The sequence below is a fragment of the Stegostoma tigrinum genome, chromosome 46 (assembly GCF_030684315.1).
Source record: "Stegostoma tigrinum isolate sSteTig4 chromosome 46, sSteTig4.hap1, whole genome shotgun sequence".
Classification (NCBI taxonomy): Eukaryota; Metazoa; Chordata; class Chondrichthyes; order Orectolobiformes; family Stegostomatidae; genus Stegostoma; species Stegostoma tigrinum.
In genome coordinates, this window is record NC_081399.1 from 8,438,090 (window position 1) to 8,460,470 (window position 22,381).

General features: G+C 45.2%; 1 protein-coding gene across 1 annotated transcript; it reads right to left on the bottom strand.

Annotated features, from left to right (window-relative positions):
* Nucleotides 1-1,053: 1,053 nt before the first annotated feature.
* LOC125449503 (paxillin-like) lies at nt 1,054-21,667 on the bottom strand. Its single transcript, XM_048525312.2, has 9 exons — nt 21,565-21,667; nt 15,491-15,642; nt 14,403-14,479; nt 10,685-10,784; nt 8,731-8,913; nt 6,128-6,301; nt 4,852-4,933; nt 3,711-3,859; nt 1,054-1,521 (listed from the first exon to the last, which is right to left on the bottom strand). The coding sequence occupies exons 1-9, from the start codon at nt 21,575-21,577 to the stop codon at nt 1,249-1,251; spliced, it is 1,203 nt and encodes a 400-aa protein (XP_048381269.2). The 5' UTR covers nt 21,578-21,667; the 3' UTR covers nt 1,054-1,248.
* Between the last annotated feature and the right edge of the window lie 714 nt (nt 21,668-22,381).

The window sequence follows — 22,381 nt, forward strand, 5'->3', positions numbered from 1 at the left end:
AGTCAAATTCCACCATCTGATATGTTGGGATTCAAACCTGGATCCCCAGAACATTAACTGGGTTTCTGGATTGATAGTCTAGTGATAATAATAATGCTTTATTAATGAATTAGAATGCGATGAAACAAGGTCTCAGTCGCTTTCTGTCTGTCTGCCTGTCCCTGTTTTGTTTAAACGGATACAATGCCAGCATCTGCTGGCCTCCCTACACAAAACCTGTGAATCTGTCACGTTGCTTCTCAAAGAACGTTTTTGGAGACACAGAGCAGTTTTGTCTGATCCCTTGAGATGTTGCCCCTGAGACATGAGCAGAGGAAGATGAACATGCCTAATGCATGATCGCCCATATCAGGACTTTTCAATTCTTTGTCACTTAGCTGTTAGAGGACATTGCACTTTCTGCAACTTGCAATGTTTTGGAATGAAATTTGCCTAGTCTCCTCACTTGCTTTCTTTAACACTCTCTCTGACACACTCTCTCTATCTCTCACACACTCTCCCTCTCATACTCTATCTCTCTCACTCTTTCTTAGACTCTCACACATACATACACTTGCTCTCAAACAATCTCTCTCACATGGTCTCTCACACACTCCCTGACACAGACTTGCTTTCACATAACACTCGCTCTCACATGCTCGCTCTTATACTCACACTCACACCCAGTCACTGACTCATGCCCTGACTTATACTGACACACACACACATTCTCACAGACACACACTTGTACAGCATTACAAACTCGCTACCTCTTAGAATGACACAGTCTTACACATAGCTCTCACACAAACTCAACCACAATCTCTGATTCAAACAGACTTGACCACAAACTCTCACTCGCTCAGAGTCACATTCTCTTCCTCACAGTCACACATACACACATTGTGTCATGCACACTCATATGCACTTTATGGTGTGGAATGAGGTAGGTGGGGCAGGTGTCTAAATTATTTCTTGATCTCCCATGTCACCAGTTCCCTAACACAGCCCTACCCAGCACCCACCCCTTCGGTACTTCTCACGGTCAGCTTTTCCACTAATGCAGGCACTGAGAATGGAAAGCAATACGTTTATTACATAACAGAGGCTGTCATTGAATCATAGTGACCTCCAAGCAGATGAATGGCTGTGGAATCAATGTTTGCAGTGACATGCATTTCTTTATTGTTGGAGGCTCTGAGCAGATTGGAGAGTGAAGCTCCTGCAGCAGAGCGATAGACGAGTTGAAGGGACTTTGGAAGGTAGTGCCTAATATCCGCCGAGAAGCTTGTGGAAGCATGAGTCGCAGTAAGGCTTGTCCTTATTCTCCTTGAAGCCGCCCAGGTTGAGCTGTTTGAGGCAGAATGCACAGACGAAGTGCTCCGGGTGGAACTTCCGGCCCAGGGCAGCGATGCAGCGCCCACTGATGGGCTTCTGACATCCGCTGCACAGTGTCCCCTGGCGCTGGTGCCAGTGCAGCTCACAGTAAGGCATCCCATTCAGCTCGAAGAAGCTTGCGCCAGCAAACGGGGTGAGACAGTCCTGGATTGGGGGGCGCGGGGGAGAGGGTGGAGAAACGAGAACAGGAGCAGTTACCTTCCTAGATGTCACACAGTGGATGGTGTGGAGCTCATTTAGCCACTTTGATGTCACACACCGAAACGTTCCCCCCCTCCCCCCACTCCCCTATCGAGCCCACTGCCTCGCTCTCGGGAACAGGATGAAGTTATTCCTCCCATCGTTCTGGGGTGAGACAGTCTGCTAATCAATCTGCCAAATGGGGAGACCAAGAGTCTGTTCTTTTTTATTTATTTATCATGGCAAGGCAAATCTTTATTGTCCGTCCAGAATTAGATCTTCAAAACGATGCGGAAAATAGTCAAGGAAATTAATGGAATGCTGTTCCCTCTTTATCGAGAGGACTAGAGTTCCAGAACACACAGGCTCTGTTGAAGTTACTGGTTAAACACCATTTGGAGACCACAAATTTGGAAGGATATGTTGGCTTTGAAGGCACTGCAATGTAGATTTAAAAGAATGATATTTGCACTTCAGGAGATCATTTATGGGGAGAGATTAGACAAATGAGGCCCTTGTTCTCTTGAAATTAGACAGTTAAGGGCGACCTGATCAAAGCTTTCAAGATAATTAACAGGACAAGTCAGGGTAGGTCAAGATAAACAGTTTCCATTGGTTGTGGATTCTGGAATGAGGGAGCCAAGTCTGAGAAATAGGGCCAGAGCGTTCAGGAGAGATGTTGGGAAGCACTTTGACTCACAAAGTGTGGGAGAGGTTTGGAATTCTTCCACAAACTGCTGTGGATGCTGGATCAGTTGTTAGTTTTAAACCTGAGATAAATACATTTTTGTTTAGCGAAGGAAATAAGGGATATGAGCCAAGGCAGGGATGTGGAGTTACGCCAGGGGTCAGCCATGATCCCATTAAGTGGCTGAATGGCCTACTCCTGTTCCTAGTTGCACACTGGGCAGCTACAGGCCAACGACATTGTCACATGTAGGCCAGATCATGGAAGGATGGACATTCACCTCCCCGAAGGGCATTAGTGAGTCAGATGATTTATTTTTCCTGAGAATGGTCACCATTAGATTTTCACTTCCTGATTTTTTATTTAAATTCCACCATCTGCCATGATCTGGGTCTCCGGATTAACAGCCTAGTGATGGCCACTAAGCCATGGCCTCTCTTATTCAGTGCCTGTTGCCTATGATGTAGCTTATTAAAATAGATCAAGATCTTTCAAGAACTCCACTCTCCCCTCCTATTCAAAAAAACAATTTCAGTTCAGTACATCAGCCTGTTTTTCAGATCATTGTATCCTTCCAGCCAACAATAAATAATCAACTCTTGTTATAAATATTCCAACTGATCACTAAAGTCAACAATATACCCCCAGTTTTGCCTGTCTGCCTTCGTACAATTTATTTCAGAGCAGCTATTACCCAGATGCCCATTGTGCTCTATCTGATGAACTCTCAAACGACATGGCACAAAGGTCACCTTTATCTCTCCACTAACTTCAATCAAACAAATCATCCAGTCATGATCAGATTGATGCTTAGGGATTCCTGTGTGTGAATTGGTTTCTCATTGCTTTCACCCCTTTCTCCCCTGCCCATCCCCTCCTTTGTATTTGGCAACCATTTTATCTTGCAGGCATCTCTCTCAATAGCACTGAGAGCTGCCAAGACTCTGCAGTGTGGCATAGCATTGAAAAGTAGGTCTTCACATCAGATATGGAGCTATACGGAGGGGCTGAATAGACAGGGGCTATTTTCCCTGGAATATCGAAAGCTGAGGGGTGACCTTATCGAGGTTTATAAAATCATGAGGGGCATGGGTAGACCGAATAGTCAAGATCTTTTTCCCAGGGGAGGGCAGTCTAAAACTAGACGGTATAGTTTAAGGTGGGTGGGGAAAGATTTAAAAGGGACCTAAGGGGCAACGTCTTCATGCAGAGGACGGTGTGTGAATGGAATGAGCCACCAGAGGAAGTGGAGGAGGCCGGTACAGTTACGGCATTTAAAAGGCATCTGGATGGGTATGTGAATAGAAGGGTTTTAGAGGGATATGGACCAAATGCTGGCAAATGGAACTGGAGTAATTTAGGATATCTGGTTGGCATGGACAAGTTGGACCAAAGGGTCAGTTTCTAATGTTGTATGACTCTATGCCGTCAATGACAAGGCTCTGCTCTGATCCCTGACACTTACCCTGCAAACAAAGCATTCTGGGTGCCAGACGCTATTGAGTGCAGACAGATAATTGTCCAAAACCGGGTGATCACAGCTGCCACATTTGGGAGCGAACATGTTGAAATAATCCTTGTGGCAGTACGGCTTCCCGCCTTTCTCATGGTAACCTGGAAGTGAAGAAGGAGAGAAAGACATGACGCATGGGCTGGAGCAGTGAACGCATAATATTCTTGTGCAGGGTTGGAGCAGAGATGCCCAAGATGGGAGAAGGCGAGAGATTGGACATGGGCTGGGGGAGCTCACCTTGAGCAATACTGTATCAGTCACCCGGCCTGACGCTCAGGGGCATTCACTCTCTATATCAACTTGTTCAGAAATGTTGTGACACATTCCTGAAGCAGGTTGGGTCTTAGAACCTGTGTTCTCTGGCTTAAGGGGTGGGGCACTGCCACTGCTCAACAAGATCCCCCAACATTCAGGCCCGTTAACAGTAATAGGCCCAAATAGCAGTTGTGGGCCATAATAGTCTTTCAGTGCATGGCTGCTTTTGTAATGTGCCTGTTTTCAGTTTCAGTTTCATCCCAGAATTTTTTTAATCGATGTCAATGCTTTACCTCAGTGTTCCCACAAAGAACATAAAGTGCAAAGCACGGAGAATGGAGGAAATAGCCAGGACTGATATCTTTCAAACGGAGAACACTGTCCATAACGCCACAAGGCCTGACCTTCTCCCCACAGCCTTTGAACCCTTTAGCTCGGTGGCTCAGTGGTTAGCACTGCTGCGTCATAGTGCCAGTGGCCTAGGTTTGATCAGCCATGTTCTTAATGAATGGCAGAGTGGGCTTGAGGGGCCAAATGGCCTACCCTTGCTCCTGTTTCTTATGTTGATATGACACAGGGAAATTATGATAATGATAATAATACACTAGAGTTTATGATGAGCTCTCTTACAACATTGTCCAAATGCTAAAAGAACTGCAAATCCATCACCATTTGAAAGTTACTGAGTCAGAGTTCCTTCCAGAGTCAGAGGCCGGACATACTCAGATAGTGTGAGAGGTGGGAGATCGATTTTGTCTAAAGTGCGTCATGGGGGCAATCAAAATCTCAGCCCACCACTCTTAACAATGTAATCAGTGATTGCTCCTGAAAAACCTACCCTCACTCCCGAATCTCTCACCACAGTGAGCACAGAAAAAGTGTTCTGGGTGCCAGGTTTTATCCAACGCCGTGAGGACTTTCTGCGAAATGCAACAACAGAACGAAATTAAGAATGCAGGTTTCAATCCATCAGAATACGTAGAAACATTTAGCTCTGGATTCTCTGCAAATGATCTTACAATTAACCAGGCAGAATATTACAGTTACGAAAACACAAATTGTTGGAAAAGCTCAGCAGGTGTGGAGAGAAATCAAGGTTAACTTTTCAGGTCTAGTGACCTTTCTCAGAACAGATGGGAGCTAGGAAAAATGTCATTTTATATGCAGAAGACAGGGTCAGGGTGGGTAAAGAGTAAATTATAGATAAGGATAGAGCCCAAAGAGAAAGAAGAACAGTTGAACAGACGAAGTAGTGGAGGGTGGAAAGCTATTAATGGGGACTGTGAATGGCTAACAATGGGTTGTGTAACATAGACTGTGTGACAACAAGGCCTGGTGTGTGGGAGTTGGGGGAAGTCATGGGAGAGTTCAAGCTCTAAAATTGTTGAATTTGTCATTGTATCCAGAAAGTTGTCGAGTTCCCAAGTGAAAAATGAGGTGCTGTTCTTCCAGCTTGCACTGAGTTTCATGGAGCACTGCAGCAAGCATGAGACAGAGATGTAGGCCAGGAAACAGAGTGAAGTGGCAGGCAACTGAAAGCTCAGGGTCAATTTAGATTATGTGTGAAATGATCACCCAGTCTGCTCTTTATTCCCTTGTTGTAGAAGAGACCACATTGTGAGCAGGGAGTGCAGTAGACTAGTACACTTCAGAATATTACAGTGGCTCCCATGACAAAGATTTTGGTGTTACACTGACAGCCAGATTAATGCACAGACCTACATGCAGTCCTGTTGGCTTCAACAGAAAGGAAAGACAGAGGTGTGTGGACTAACAATCAGTAAACGCTGATTATGCTTCACATTATGCCCATTGCCACCTCCACAACCATCATCCCAAACTCTAACCCTTACTACATGGCCATCTTTGTCTATGAGATAAATATGTTTCTCCCTCACAATTAATACAGAACTATTAATTGGTTACAGAACACAGGAGGCAGGAGATACTCAGCAGATCTGGTAGTATTTATGGAGAGAATGACAGCCAACTTTTCTGCTCCCCGAACTCTGAGGCAGGATCTGAGAACAAACTCTGAACACAGGGCTCTGAAGAAAATTCAGACCAGATTCGAAACATAAACTCGTTCCTCGGTGAGGTCACAGTAGACTTACGTCGAGAATAGGTCCACTACAGTAAGCACAGCGAGGGGAGAAAAGAGCATGATAATCTTTATCGCAGTACGCCTGGCCGTCGCGTTCGTAAAAACCTTTCAGACCGATCTCCTCGTTACAGTGAGCACAGACAAAGTGCTCCGGGTGCCAGGTCAAACCCAATGCTGTGACAATCTGGAAAAATCCAAACAAAAAACACGTGATCAGTCAACAGTGCCTGCAGGCAATCGCTTGCTCACTACGCAGCCGTAAGGCCATGAGGAATAGGAACAGGAGTAGGCCGTTCAACCACCGCTCCCCCCCGCCGCCCCAAGCCTGCTCTGCTAATCAATAGGATCATGAATGATCCGACATTCCTCACATCCATTTTTCTGCCCATTCCCCTTAACCCCTCATTCCCCGACTGATCAAGAATCTAGCTCAGCCTTAAGTATATTGATGAGGGCGGAGCAGTAGATGTCATCTATATGAACTTTAGCAAAGCAATGTTCCACGTGGTAGACTGATTAGTAAGGTTAGATCAAGTGGGATTTAGCGGGATCCAGCCAACTGGATACAAAATTTGCTCAAAGGTAGAAGACAGGATGGTAGTAGAGAGTCGTTTTTACGACTGGATGTCTGTGACTAACAGTGTGCCACAAGGATCAGTGTTAGGTCTACTGCTTTTCATCATTTACATAAATGATTTGAATGTGAATATAGGAGGAATGGTTAATAGGTTTGCAGATGACACCAAAGTAGGTAGTATAGTGGACAATGAAGAAGGTGATCCCAGAGTACAGAGGGGCCTTGATCACATGGGTCAATGGGCTGAGAAGTGGCAGATGGAGTTTCATGTAGATAAATGTGAGATGTTGCATTTTGTTAAGGCAAATGAGGACAGAACTTATACAGTTAATGGTAGGGTCCTGGGGAGTGTTGCTTAACAAAGAGACCTAAGGGTGCAGATGCATAGTTCCTCGAAAGTGGAGTCGTAGATAGACAGGGTGGTGAAGGAAGCATTTAGCACACTTGCTTTCATTGACCAGAATTTTGAGTATAGGAGTGCGATGTCATGTTATGGTTGAATAGGCCATTGGTCAGGGCACTTTTGGAATGCTGTGTACAAATCTAGTTGCCCTTCTACAGGAAGGATGTTGTTAAACTTGAGAGGGCACAGGGAAGATTTTCAAGGATGCCGCCAGGGTTGGAGGATTTCAATGATGGGGAGAGGCTGAACAGCTTAGGCCTTTCTCCCTTGGGGTGATGGAGACTTAGGGGTGACCTTATTGAGGTTTATAAAATCATGAGGGGATAGATAGGGTGAATAGACAATGTCGGTTTCCCGGGGTAAGGGAGTCCAAATCCTAGAGGGCATTAGTTTAAGGTGAGAGAGGAAAGATTTAAAATGGACCTGAGGGATAACATTTTCACAAAGAGAGTGTGTGGAATGTGTTGCCACAGAAGGTGGTGGAGGTGTGTACAATTACAATAATTAAAAGGCTTCTGGATAGGTATGTAAATAGGAAGGGTAAGAGGCATATGATCCATACGGTGGCAAATGGGACTATATCAGATTAGGATGTCTGGTCGATGCAGATGAGTTGGACCGAAGAATTTGTTTCCATGCTGTATGACTATGACTCTATACACAAGGACTTTGCCCCCACAGCTCTCTGTGGCAAGGAGTTCCAAAGACTCTCAACCCTTTGAGAGAAGAAATTCCCCCTCATCTTAGTCTTAAATTAGCACTTTATTCTGAAACTGTGCCCTCTGGTTCTGGACTCTCCCATGAGGGGAAACATTCTCAGCATTCACCCTGTTAAGCCCCTTAGGAATCCTATATGTCTCAGTCACATTAGCTCTCATTTACTGTCACAAGTAGAATCCCAATTTGTGTAGCCTTTGCTCATAAGACAATCCATCCACACCAGGGATCATCCAAATGAATCTTTTAAGCAGGTGGGTGGATTTCTTAAATGTGATCTTATAGGGGCAGTTGGAGTGCTGGATCTCTTTCGATTAAACAAAAGACATCGAAAATCATGCCAGAAATTCTGCACAGGGCCACGTGGTCTAAATCCGAGATTGGTGATTCAAAAGAACATGTTTACCCAGCCTCCCAAGCTAGTTCAGGTGGCTGGACAGCTGCTTTGTGATGCAGCATGACACCAACAGTGCAGGTTCAATTCCTGCACAGAGGGCTGAGCTTACCAAGAAGGACTGTCTTTTTCAACCTTGTCTGAGGCATGGTAACCCTCAGGTTAAATTTCCTCCAGTCCTCCATCTCTCTCCCAGTGGGAGAGCAGCCCTCTGGGACTCAGTACCCAATGCCTGGGATGCCCTTATCTTGCAAATTGATGCTACATAACACCAGGTCATCTGGCACATATCTGGTTGCTCAAATCACCTGACTGTTTGCAAAGAGATGCTGTTTCATCCGTCTGTTGTTTCCAAACAGCATAAATTTCGCAACATTCCCCAAGAGAAAAAAAACTTTGCTCAAAGCGACAGGAAGCAGCACATCATTTTCCGTACAACCTTATTGGGTAGGCCTCTCTAGGCCTCTCCAGTCCCTCCAGTCGGTCTCTCTGGATGCAGATGGATGGAGGACCAGGGCTTACCGTACCAACGATTGGCTTCTTGCAGGAGCCACAGACCCCTTTGGCATCAGTGCTGACCCCGAGTCGGTGGAGGTCAGACTCCAAAGCTCCCAGCATGTTGTCCAGGTTAGCCCCTGCTCCCTGCGGAGCAGCTTCTTTGGTGAAAACTGGCGCACTCTTTGCTGGCTCGGCTGAACTGAGAATCTGTGTGGGTGAGCGAATAAACAGCCGGAGTTAAATTTCCTGCCAGAACCTCATGCCTGGGAATCCCCAGGACAAAATCGCAGCAGATGACCTGGCCTATGACTTGACATTGACACCGAGATTGTGGTGGAGGGCTCACCTTGCCTTAGAACGTTGGGTAAAGAAGGAGTATTTACCTAAGGATCGGCTCAATTTGCTGAAGTTAATCAAACGTCTGGTGCAGCATCTCATGGTTACATATTCCTCCTGTGCTGATCCACACTCCATTGGGATCAAAGTCTGGAAACCATGGGAAGTAGGAGTAGGTCACTGAGCTCCTCAAGTGTTCTCTGCCATTCAAAAGGACCTTGGCAGATCCTCATGTCCACTTTCCTGGCCTTTGCCCATTACACTTGATCAAGAACCTATCTCAGCCTTAAATATACACAAAGATTCTGACCCCACAGCTGTCTGTGACAAGGAGTTCCAAAGACTCTCAACTATCTAAAGAAGAAATTCTCTCAGTGTTAAATTGGTACCTCTTTAATCTGAGACTATGCCCTCTGGTCCTAGACTCTCCCACAAAGGGAAACATCCTCGCAGCATTTACCCTCTCAAGCCCCTTAAATATCTTATATGTCTCAATGAGACCACGTCTCATTCTTCTAAATTGCAGTGAGTAGAGTGCCAAACTGTTTCGGTTTGCTCATAAGATAATCCCTAACTCTAACCCTAACCCTAACCATAGTGGGGACCATCCACTAGGAACTTTCTCTCCAAAGAAATTACATTTTCCCTGAAATAAGTTTGCTTGAGCAGGATTGACCAAAGAGGACTAGGATCAGAAGGATCTAAAAGAGTGAAATTTCATCCTGTGACTTTTTCATCATTGTTATTTCAGGACACAAGAGTCTGGTCGCTAGCCAAGAATTTGTTAGTCATCTCTAACCTCTCTGTGAAGTGGTAGTATTGAGCAAGCATTGCTGTCCTTTTGGTATTTGTAAACACAATATGCTTTTCGGGAGCACAAAAACTGGCCTGCTGTGTTCATCCAGCCTCACATTTTATTATCTTGGAATTCTCCAGCATCTGCAGTTCCCATTATCTCTGATGCTTTTCGGGAGTATCTGCCTGGATTTTGTAAGAATAGTAAGGAACACTCAGCAACAGTGAAGCATTTCCACACCCACAGTGAGGCTTGGACGAATCTGAATGTAGCAGAATGTGCCCCCTGCCCATCAAGGTGTTAGCGGTTGCGATTTTGAATTCACTGTGGAAGGAGCCTTGGTAAGTTACTGTAATGCATCTTGTAGATGATACATAGGCTGCTGATGAGCTTTGGTGGTGAATGGAGTGGATGCTTGTGAATGTGGTATCTGTCAAGCAGGATGCTTTGACCTGGATGGCATCAATCTTCTTGAGTGTTGTTAGGGCTGTATCCATCCAGGCAAGTGGGGAGTATGCCGTCACACTCCAGACTTGTGCATTGTAGATGGTGGACAGTCTCTGGACAGTCAGGAGGTGGGTTACTTGCTGCTGTATTCCTAACCTTTCATCTATGGCCATAGCATTTACATGGCTAATCTATTTCAGTTTCTGGTCTACGGTAACTCCCAGGATGTTGATAGTGGGGTAGTTCAGTGATGCTAACGCCATTGAATGTCAAGGGGCCATGGTTAGATTATATCTTGTTGGGGATGGTCACTGCCTGCCACAAATAATACCTGCCACTTTGTCTCCCAAGCCTATATAATGCCCAGGTACCATTTCTTCATGTTGTCAGGTAACTTACACAATTCAGATTGGCCATGATATCATCGAGCTGTTGGGCGGCTGTCTTTGGACTCAGGAGCGGGGTTTCTGTGGTAACCTGAGGACTCTCCTGTACCTTGCTGGAAGAGAAATGAAAACATGACAAGTCAAAGCTGTGTGTTCAGTGATGGCACGTCTTACAGAATTAAAGAGATAGATGCAAAACCTGGACTGGTACAATCTTATCTCACAATTGGAGCTCTGCTGCTTCCGAATGAAGTCAACTTGTCAACTTAGCTGTCCTTCTCATTGATGTCATTGTGATGAAGAAATATTTCTGCCTTGAGGAGGTGTCTTGTCTTCATTGTAAACCATTGGTGGAATGAAGGTATACCCAGAGTGGCGTTCAGAGAGCTCTGTTTTACTCTTGCCCCACCCTGTGTCAGAGGGGCATGGATAGGGTGAATAGCCAAGGATTTTTTTTTCTCTAGGATGTGGGAGTCCAAAACTAGAGGGCATAGGTTTAGGGTGAGATGACAAAGATTTAAAAAGGGACCTGAGGGCAACATTTTCATGCAGTGGGTGGTGTGTGTATGGAATGAACTGCCAGAGGAAGTGGTGGAGGCAGGTACAATTACAATATTTAAAAGGCATCTGAATGGGAACATCAATAGGAAAGGGTATGGGCCAAAGGTTGACAAATAGGACTAGATTTATTTAGGATACCTGTTCGGCAGGGACGAGTTGGACCGAAGGGTTTGTGTCCGTGCTGTACATATCTATGACTATAATCAGCAGAAATGTGGAAAGCATAAGAGTCAGTGGGGGAGTGGGGGGAGGGGTGCTCCTTAAGTTCTTCACACGGCCTTGCCACCCACTAAGCTGTATGCTATCCTATCTGCACTTGCCCAAAGGGGTGATTCCAATCCCACCTACTACAGGAAGGGCAGGGGGAAGCAAATATCTTGGAAATGGAACAGTCATCCCATCGAGAGCTCAAGCTCAAAGGGACTGGTATCTCAAACGAACGCCATCTCATTAGCTCAGGAAGCCCCCCGACAAAGTAATTCTCTCTGTGGGTGCCCCCACCACCTAGTCTTTCCCTCAAGATCACCCATAACCCCCCTCATCCCCCACACACTGACTCAGATGTCAGATCTGGGGGCTACCTCACAACTGAATTCTGGGGCAATGCACGATTGGAATTGCTGGGGCTGTGAAGCGGGGGTGAGTGGTGGAAACCCCACCTCTAGAAGTTGGCGTTGATTTATGGGATTCATGTGGATGTGGGAAGCACAATAATAAGTTGGAGAGGGTTCAGAGGAGATTTACCAGGATATTGCCAGGTATGGAAGACTTGAGCTATAAAGAAAGGCTGGATAGGCTGGGACTTTTCTCATTGGAGGGTAGGAGGGCAAGAGGTCACCTGATAGAAGTTTATAAAATAATGAGAGCTATAGATAGAGTTAATGGTAGTTGTCTTTTCCCTAGGGTGGGGGATTTCAAGACCAGGGGGCACAGTTTTAAGTTGAGAGGAGAGAGATTTTAAAAGGACACTAGCAAAAAATGTTTTACGTAGAGCGTGGTTCCTGTGTGAAATGAAGTAGTGGATGTGGGCGCAGTTAAATGTTTAAAAGATAAGTACATGAATAGGAAAGGTTTGGTGGCCTATGGGCCAGGAGCAGGCAGGTGGGTCTAGTTTAGTTTGGGATTATGTTTGGCATGCACTGGTTGAACCTTTACCATGCTGTACAATTCTATGGCTCTGTGATATTCAAAAGATATTCTGCAAAGGTAGCATTGCCAAATAAATGTGTTCATTGTAAAGGAAAGTAAACATGTCGCAATCTCTGTCTGTTGATTGGACTTTGAAGATTTAAATCAGGGCATGTAGATTTGAAAACCACACATAATAAGAGGAATGGATCTCCCATTCTCACTGTTGTACAGCGTAATATATGTACCTTATCATGGTGAAAAAGTCTTCTGACACAATGAGTAATTAAATGTTGAAATGTACAACCTGATTTAATCTAAGCCTAAATGTCAAGCAGTCTAAAAAGAACTGCAGAAATACTTGCAGGGGTGAAACAGTCAGGAATGGGAAACTAGCTGCATAGGTCATCAATGGAACAGGTTCAGACAGAGTCATTGGCCTCCTCTGCAGCAGTATTTAATTAATTTGTAAACTTTTAACATTATTACAGGGAAGATGCAAGCTTACTTAAAGAATCATTGAATCCCTACAGTGTGGAAACAGGCTCTTCAGCCCAACAAGTCCACACTGAACCTCAAAAGATCCCACACAGACCCATCCAATCAACACCTCCCTGAAAACTACAGGCAATTTAGCATGGCCAATCCACCTAAGGTGCACATCTTTGGACTGTGGAAGGAAATCCACACAGACACAGAGAGAAGGTGCAAACTCCACACAGACAATCACCTGAGGCTGGTTTTGGACCCAAATCCCTGGTACTCTGAGGCAACAGTGTTAACTACTGAGACACCATGCCACCCCAAACTTTGTGATGATACTATAGCTTTAAGAGGTGCATTTTGTCTTGTTTTTTTTTTCGTGAAGAAAAGTTGAGACAGGTGTTAGTTGGTCTACTCAGAACCAATGAAGTAATCAGTTTGTGAGACCTTGAGGTTTTTTTTATAAGTTAGAACAATAGAAGCAGCCTGAATGGTTGGGGTCAATCTCCCACAGAGCCAGAATTTCTAGTTTTAGTTTCTGCAGTTACTGGGATCTTAAGCTGGGTGGAAGCTGCAGTCAATCTCTCCCGTTACACTCTGTCTCAGAATTTTCTCTCGATGTTTACCTTCTAGACTGGAGAATTGCCTGTGAGAGAAACTATTTTACTGAATTTGCCTTTGCCAAGGGTGTGTTTATGGGATTTTTTACGATCTTGGAATATTTACTGTTTAATAGTTAAATAATCTATTATTCTGTTAAGTTTTCCAGTCAGGTTAAGTTATTCCAATTCTTTTGTTGTCTTTTAAATACAGTGTACGAGTAAAGTGTGTTTGCTTCAAGACTGGTAGTTTGACCAATCAAATTGCCTTAGAACAAGAAAATGTTAAGGTCTAGTCTATTTTCTTAATATACTCTGAGCCGGTTTGGACTGGTCTATAATAACTTACAAGAACATCTGTAAATGAGAAGCGATGTTATTTCCAAAAAATGTGTGGCAATAAATTCCTTTGCTGTATTGTTACTTAGTGAAAAACATCCTTTATCTTATGACGCTGCATTTTAATTCAGTTTGCAATAGAACATTAAAGGTGGAACAATTTGAATTGAGCATTAAGATAGACGAGAATTGTGCAACTTCCAGCCTAGTTACATTACAAACATTGAACGGTAACAATCAGAAGCAAGTATATGCAGTTTAGTGCCTTGAGCCTACTCCGGTATTCCATGGGATTATGGCTATAAGTTTCCACTCCCGTTTACCCCTGATAATCTTTCACACCTTGCATCTTAAAAATAATCTGTCAGCCAATTCTATCATTGCCAGGGATATCAGGCCAAGCTGATAGGGAGTGACTGACCTGACAGTACTTTTTCTGCATTCATTACAACTGCATTTGTATCTACGCAGTCGTCATTTCAAGCACAGGTACGTTTCTTCGTGATTATGCCTGACTATAAAGGAGGGGGCAATGGGAGGATTGACTGACCAACTCATGCGCACCCTTCAATGGTAAACATTTCAATATCGGGGGAAACGTCACAGATGGTCCGCACTCACCTGCCAACCCGAATACTTCTGTCAGTTTCATTCGCGGCAACTTTTGCTGCTTCATCGATTTGGGTCTGGTAGACTGGCTGAAAGTGGGAAAGGTGTGCAGAATCGCATCAGAAGCAGTGAGCACATGATGGTCAACAATTTATATCAGCGGCAGTCCCCGTCACATCATCACTCTGCAATTTCAGGGGTAGATATCTGATTCATGACCCCTCCATCCACCCATTGCAGGAGCAATGTCCAAGTTTCAAAATTGAAAGGTATGGGAGCATTTGATTACTGCACCTCCTGCTGTTTGCCTTGGCTTCCATTTACATGACTTGCATGCCAGTCCAAATGCATTGCCTCCTGGCTCAGAGGCAGGAATGCTACCACCATGCCACAAAAGGGCCCCTTTCCTTGTAAACTTTCAAAATGTTTTTATTAACCTATTTGTCTTATCAACCTGTCCAGAGATGTTATTACACACCTCTGGAGCATGTGGGATGTGAACCTGGGCCCCCCAATCCTGGTGTATGGACACTACCACTGCATCACAAGAGGGACAACCTCATCATTATTACATTTTTAAAAAAATTAACATATTTTTCTAATCGTATATTATTACACATACCTGTTGAGCAGGTGGGACATGAACCTGAGTTTCTTGATCCAGGTTTGGAGACACTACCACTGTGCTAAAAGAGGGCCCTCATCATCCTTTTGTTTTTTTTTCAATCTAGCCAATTTTCTAATCAACCTGTTCAATGATATTATTGAAAACCTCTGGAGCAGGTGGAACTTGAACCAGGGCCTCCTTGTCTGGGGTAGGGACACTACCACTGGACCTTCATTATCCTGGTAAGGAGGTGAAGGAGCGTGGTTTCACAGGTTATCTTAAAAGCCAACAGGGGTTTTGCACGGGATGAAGCAGACTGATCTGTCAGACTCTTAAAAAACAACATAGTCTAGGACAAGCAAGTCCTAATATGGGACTTGAACCTAGATTCGTTCCATGCAGAGATGGGTGAATGACCCTTGTGTCACTACACCTTAGCACCAATCATTGCTGAAGCTCAGCCATGGATTGCCATTGTTAGGACGCTTCTTACCTGTAAGAGTGGTGGGCTAGTTGCATCTAGTGCCCGTGGATTGTACTTTGTAGAGGATGCTGTGATGAAGCTATAATCCGAAGGAGTTTGCAGATCTGGGTCGCCTTGTCTACTACTCACTGACGTTTGCTCAAGTTCAGCCAGCAATATATCTAAAAGCAAATGACAACATACAGTGATTTGAATTCACCATTAAATCCCATACTCGAGTCTGATCAACAACTGGAACATCGTCTGAAGAAATCTCACTGACCTTGTTCGGGGTTTATGTTTCAGAATGAATGCACACTTAAACTCTTAGTGCTTCACAGAAGGCATACAACACAGAAACAGGCCATTCAATCCTTGGTTCCTGTACTGCTTTATCCTCATACCTTTGTGCACCCCATTTCTATCTAAATAATCAGCCAGTTTCCCTCTGAATGCCTCAACTGAACCTGCCTTCACAACATTTCCAGGCAGTGCCTTCCACATCCTGATAACTGTGTGTGTAAAAGTTCATTTTCTCACATCTCCCTTGCTTGATTTGTACATATGTTGCCTACTCGTTCTTGTTCCTTTTACAAGTGGGAACCATTTATCCCTACTTAGCCCGCTTATGATTTTAAAAACTTCTATCAAATCTTCCTTAGCTTCTTTTCTCCAATGGGAACAGTCCCAAAATCTTCAATCCCATCATCTTAACTGATTTTTCTCATTCCTAGAATCATTCTGCTATCTTCTGTACTTTATCTCCAACATTTTCACATCTTTTCTATAATGTGATACCTATAATTGTACACAATGATGTCTAACAAGTGTCTTGAAAAAGTTCATTACTGCCTCCCTGCCTTTGTACTTAATGCCCAAAAACCTACAAACACTAGATGGTTTCCTAACTGTTTTCTCTACCTGGCCTGTCACCTTCAATGATCTGTGTACACACACACCCACATCCCTCTGCTGCTATTTTATATTGTCTTCAATGTTCTTCCCACCAACATGCATCATCTTACACTTCTCTGCATTGAACTTCATCTGTCGCCTATCCACACTCAATCCACCAACTGGTTGATATCCTTTTGGAGTTCCACACTGTTATTCTCAATTCTTCCAAGCTTCATGGCATCTGCAAATTTTGAAATGGTCCTCTGCACATCCAGATCCATCTCAGTAAAACATACCAGGAAAATCACAGGTTCAAACATCATCTGGGGAACTGCACTACAAACATTCCTTCAGCCTGAAAACATATCAGTTGACCATTTCTCTTTGTTTCCTGTTGTTGAGCCAATTTTATAGCAATGTTGCAACTGTCCCTTTTATCCCAAGAAAAATAACTTTCCTCACAAGCCTGTCATGTGGCATTGTACAAGACATCTTGTGGAAATTCAAGTATAGCACATCAACAGTGTCACTCCCATCAAGCCTGTCACCTCTTCAAAACACACCAGCAAGTTCATTTAATATGATTTCCCCCTTTAGAAGTCCATGCTGACTCTTCCTACTGTGACATTTTTTTATGTGGCTACAAATTCTTTCATAGTGTGGAAGCAGGCCATTCAGCCCATGGAATCCACACTGACTTTCCGAGAAACATCAAACTTCACTCCTGAATATCCATTTCTAGAAGCTTTGCAACCAGTGCCTTGGCAATTTCTATACTCATTTCCTTCAAATTCCTTCCATCTATCTCATTCGTTCTCAGTGCCTTGTTAATTTTAAATCCAATACCCTCCTTTTTATTAATTTAGAACACTTCCAGTGACAGAGTTTCCTTTTCTGTCCCCATGACCTGTGCAGTATCTTCCCAGTTTGTAAACACAGATGCAAAGCATTCATTTTTTTGCATTTGAGTTCAGAGGTCAATATACCATTTGTTTGCCTTCCTAATTGGTTGTTACATTTGCCTGCTTACTGTCATGATCCGGTGTACACAGTCACCCAGATCCCTTTGTACATCCACACTTCCCGATATATCACTATTTAAATAAGAGTCTGCCTTTCTATATTTCACATCAAAGTGTGTAACTTCATGTGCTGTCATGTTTTTGCGCACTCGCTCAACTTCTCAAAATCACCTCGAAGCTTCTATGCAATTTTCCTCACAACAGACAATCCCATCAAGTTTTTTTGTCATCAGCAAGTTTAGAAATGTATTTGATTCCCTCATTCAGGACATTTGTACATATTGTGAATTCCTGGGGCCAAACACTCATCCTTGTGATATCCAACTAGTCACTGGCTACCATTTGGAAAAATGGCCATTTATTCCCATTTGCAGTTTCCTTGCGGGTGACACCAAATTGGTCTTGATCTTGAGCTGAGCCAATGGACAAAGGAGTGGTAGTTGGGTCCCGACCCGAAATGCCAACTTTCCTGCTCCTCTGATGCTGCCTGGCCTGCTGTGTTTCTCCAACTCCACTGTTATCTCTGACTCCAGATCTGCAGTTCTTACTATGTCTCAGTTGGAGTTTAATTTAGTCAAACACAAAGATGTGGTATTTTGATAAGACAAACCAGAGCAGGACTTATACAGTTAATGTGAGCCCTGGGAAGCGTTGTCAACTAGAGAGACTTAGGGGTGCAGGTACATATTTCGTTGAAAGCAGTGCCATAGGTAGGTAGGATGGCACACTTGCCTTCATTGGTCAGAGCATTGAGTACCGAAATTGGGACATCATGCTGTGGCTGTAAAGGACATTGGTGAAGATACTTTTGGAGCACTGCATACAGTTCTTGTTGCCTTGCTACAGGAAGGTTGTTAATTAACTGGAAAAGGTGCAGAAAAGATTCATAAAGATGTTAAAGGGACTGGAGGTTCTAAGGAGAGGCTGGAACATTTTTCTGTGGTGTGTAGGAGGCTGAGAGAGAACCTTGTAGAAGTTTATAAAATCATAAGGGGCATAGATAAGGTGAAATGCAAAGGTCTTTTCTTCAAGGTAGGGGAGCCCAAAGCTAGAGGATACAGGTTGAAGGTGAGAAGGGAAAGATTTAAAAGAGACCTGAGGGGGGCAACTTTTTCATGCAGAGGGTGGTGCATGTATGCAATGAGCTGCCCGAGGAAATCATGGTGGTACAACTACAAAATTTAAATGGCATTGGATGAATAGGAAATGTTGAGAGGGATAGGGGCAAAATGCAGGCAAATAGGACTAGTTTAGTTTGGGAAACATCATCAGTATGGAAGAATTGGACCGATGGGTCTGTTTCTGCACTGTATAACCCTATGATTCTGTAAGTTTCAATCCATGCTGATATATTAATCCCCATCCTTTGTGCTTTAATTTTGCCTACCTTATCAAAAGGCTTCTGAAAATCTAAATGCACCACAACCACTGATTGTCCCTGATAGAATCATAAAATCTCTACAGTGCAGAGAGAGGCCATTCAGCCCATTGAGTGCACACTGCCCCTCTGAACAGCATCCCACACCACCCGCCCCCACCCCCACCCCCACCGTACCTGCCAGGCCAATCCACTGTGTCTTCCATGACTAATCCATCTAACCTGCACATCCCTGGACACTATGGGACAATTTAGCACGGCCAATCCCACCCTAACCCGCACATCCCTGGGCACTACGGGACAATTTAGCACGGCCAACCCACCCTAACCCGCACATCCCTGGGCACTATGGGGCAATTTAGCACGGCCAATCCACCCTAACCCGCACATCCCTGGGCACTACGGGACAATTTAGCACGGCCAACCCACCCTAACCTGCACATCCCTGGGCACTATGGGACAATTTAGCACGGCCAATCCACCCTAACCCGCACATCCCTGGGCACTATGGGACAATTTAGCACGGCCAACCCACCCTAACCCGCACATCCCTGGGCACTATGGGACAATTTAGCACGGCCAACCCACCCTAACCCGCACATCCCTGGGCACTATGGGACAATTTAGCACGGCCAACCCACCCTAACCCGCACATCCCTGGGCACTATGGGACAATTTAGCACGGCCAACCCACCCTAACCTGCACATCCCTGGGCACTATGGGACAATTTAGCACGGCCAACCCACCCTAACCTGCACATCCCTGGGACACTATGGGACAATTTAGCACGGCCAACCCACCCTAACCTGCACATCCCTGGACACTACGGGACAATTTAGCACGGCCAACCCACCCTAACCCGCACATCCCTGGACACTACGGGACAATTTAGCACGGCCAACCCACCCTAACCCGCACATCCCTGGGACACTATGAGACAATTTAGCACGGCCAACCCACCCTAACCCACACATCCCTGGACACTATGGGACAATTTAGCACGGCCAACCCACCCTAACCCGCACATCCCTGGACACTATGGGACAATTTAGCACGGCCAATCCACCCTAACACACACATCCCTGGGCACTACGGGACAATTTAGCACGGCCAATCCACCCTAACCCGCACATCCCTGGGCACTACGGGACAATTTAGCACGGCCAACCCACCCTAACCCGCACATCCCTGGGCACTATGGGACAATTTAGCACGGCCAACCCACCCTAACCCGCACATCCCTGGGCACTATGGGACAATTTAGCACAACCAATCCACCCTAACCCGCACATCCCTGGTCACTATGGGACAATTTCCCATGGCCAACCCACCCTAACTTGCACATGTTTGGACTGTGGGAGGAAACCGGAGCACCCAGAGGAAACCCACACAGATACAGAGAGAACCTGCAAGCTCCACGCAGTTGCTGAGGGGGTCCCTGGTGCTATGTGGCAACAGTGCTCACCACTGAGCCACCATTTCCTCCCGCCCCCACCCCTGTCTCGTCAGCTTCTCAATCCCCAACAAGAAAAAAAAAGCCCAATTTGATTTATTAAGCACAATTTCACAAACTCATGCTGACTTTGTCTAATCCCATTAATGCTTAAGAAATATAATGCACTCTGCATGTTTCCCCACTCCGGAAGATTTGCTCGAGTTTGGGTGTACTTTTCGGAGGGAAGTGGGGGTGTGCCTTGCGGTGAAAGATGTGCAGTTCAATCGCTGATGGCTTCACAAACCGGGATGAAACACATGAAACTTTGCACTACATGCAGCAGAGTGCTGCCGAGGCAGGGACGCCTTAGTCATATCGATCCCACCGCTGGAGGAAGTGGGAGGGCCACAAAAGGAAATGATTCGCTCATGCATCTCTACAAGCTCAGCTCCTGCAAACAGGTGCTGAGGACATCTTTTCACTATTTGTTCGCTGCAACCGATATCTCTTCCATTTGTCTGACACCGAATGCCAATTCGCCTCGAACGTCCAGCAGTTTGCCCTGGCATTTTTGCATGTGAGAATTTCACTAGATTTCACTCGTTGCCTGCTGGCCGCTTAAATATCTGCGAACAAGTCGGTGGCAAAACAAACGAACACAGTCTACTGTGAGACGCGCTGTTCCCCACTTCCGAAACCGCTACCAGCACTCCAACTGTTCACGCTTCCGTTCGCAGAATTATGCTGATAAATGGCTGTTATATGGTGATTAATCCAGGCGCCCAATTCACAACTGACTTATAAAAAGAGAAATTCGAATCTTGGACATGCACACTGGCGTTTACATACGAGATGAAATAGATTCTAGAATTGGAAACTAACCATATTAATCGTTGCAGTTTTATTTTAAAATTTGCTTTTCACTTTTTATTCACTGGCAGGACGTGGGCGGGGCTGGCTGCGCCCAGCATTTCTTGCCCATCCCTAGCTGCCCTGGAGAAGGGGAGCCGCTGCAGCCTATGTACTGTCGGCAGAACCACGGTTGCCATTAGGGAGGGCATTCCTGGATTTGACCCAGCCACGCTGAATGAGCGCCGATATATTTCCAAATCAGGTGGTTTTGGAGGGGAAATCTCAGCGGGGTGGGCTGAGGCCGTTCACTTGACACAGGCAGGGGACAGGACTCAATGTGACAGTATTGTACGAATCCGTTACACAGAAACTTGCGCAGTCTCCACCGACTTCCCTTGTAGAATCACGAGTTCAACTCACAAACTTTGGAAACTCCCTTTCTCCCTTCTTTTTACACCCTCTACTGCAACCCTCTCTCTTTCTTTCCACCTCCCCAGTAAGATATTATGGGTTACTCACCCAGTTCGTCCATGGGGGCGAGGACAGAAAAACAGGAATTACAACCCCTTGATGGTCGCTTACCTCCCTGCCGTCTCTTGTCTACTGCTGGGCGGAGGTAGCGGGACTCTCTTCACTTCTCTCCGCCTCTCAGGAAGTGCAGACTCACCCCACTTTGATCAGAAATCCGGTGCGGAGGACAGTCAAAGGAACCCATTCCACCCCCCCAGTCCCCCCGTCTCCATTGTACCGACCAGCCTTTGCATCCATCGGGATCCCCCTCCTCCCGTTTCTGAACAGGGCTTATCCCAATTTCCCCCTCTCTCAAGTACCCTCAATACCTTAATCAGGGAGAACTCGACGTGCCTTTTTAACCCAATGCTGTGGATCTCAGTGACTCTTTCCAAAAATCACTTCACTTTCCGCGGTAGACTTCTCGCCCACTCTTTTTGGTGAAGAGATTTCTCGCCGTCTCGGTCTGATAACCGTTTATTGCACACCCTGTGACCATTTATTTCAAAGGCCGGCCAAAATCCTCTGCCTAACTAGTCTAATCCCATTGTCCAGCATTTGGTGAAGAACCTTGAATGCTTTAATGCAAATCCAAATACAGCAAATAAAGTTTTTGTTTTCGTTATTATCCGGCTCCTATGGGAACAGGGGGGTGCTAATTGATCAAATATTCCAGATAATCAAAAAGTCATCAGTGTAAAAACATGGCCTAAGTAATACTGTTATATCACTGTTAGACTTTATTTACAGCATCAAACACTTAAACAATGGCGCACCTTTGCCTTAAATAAAACTTACCGACAGGGGGCGTCTTCACTCGCATCCT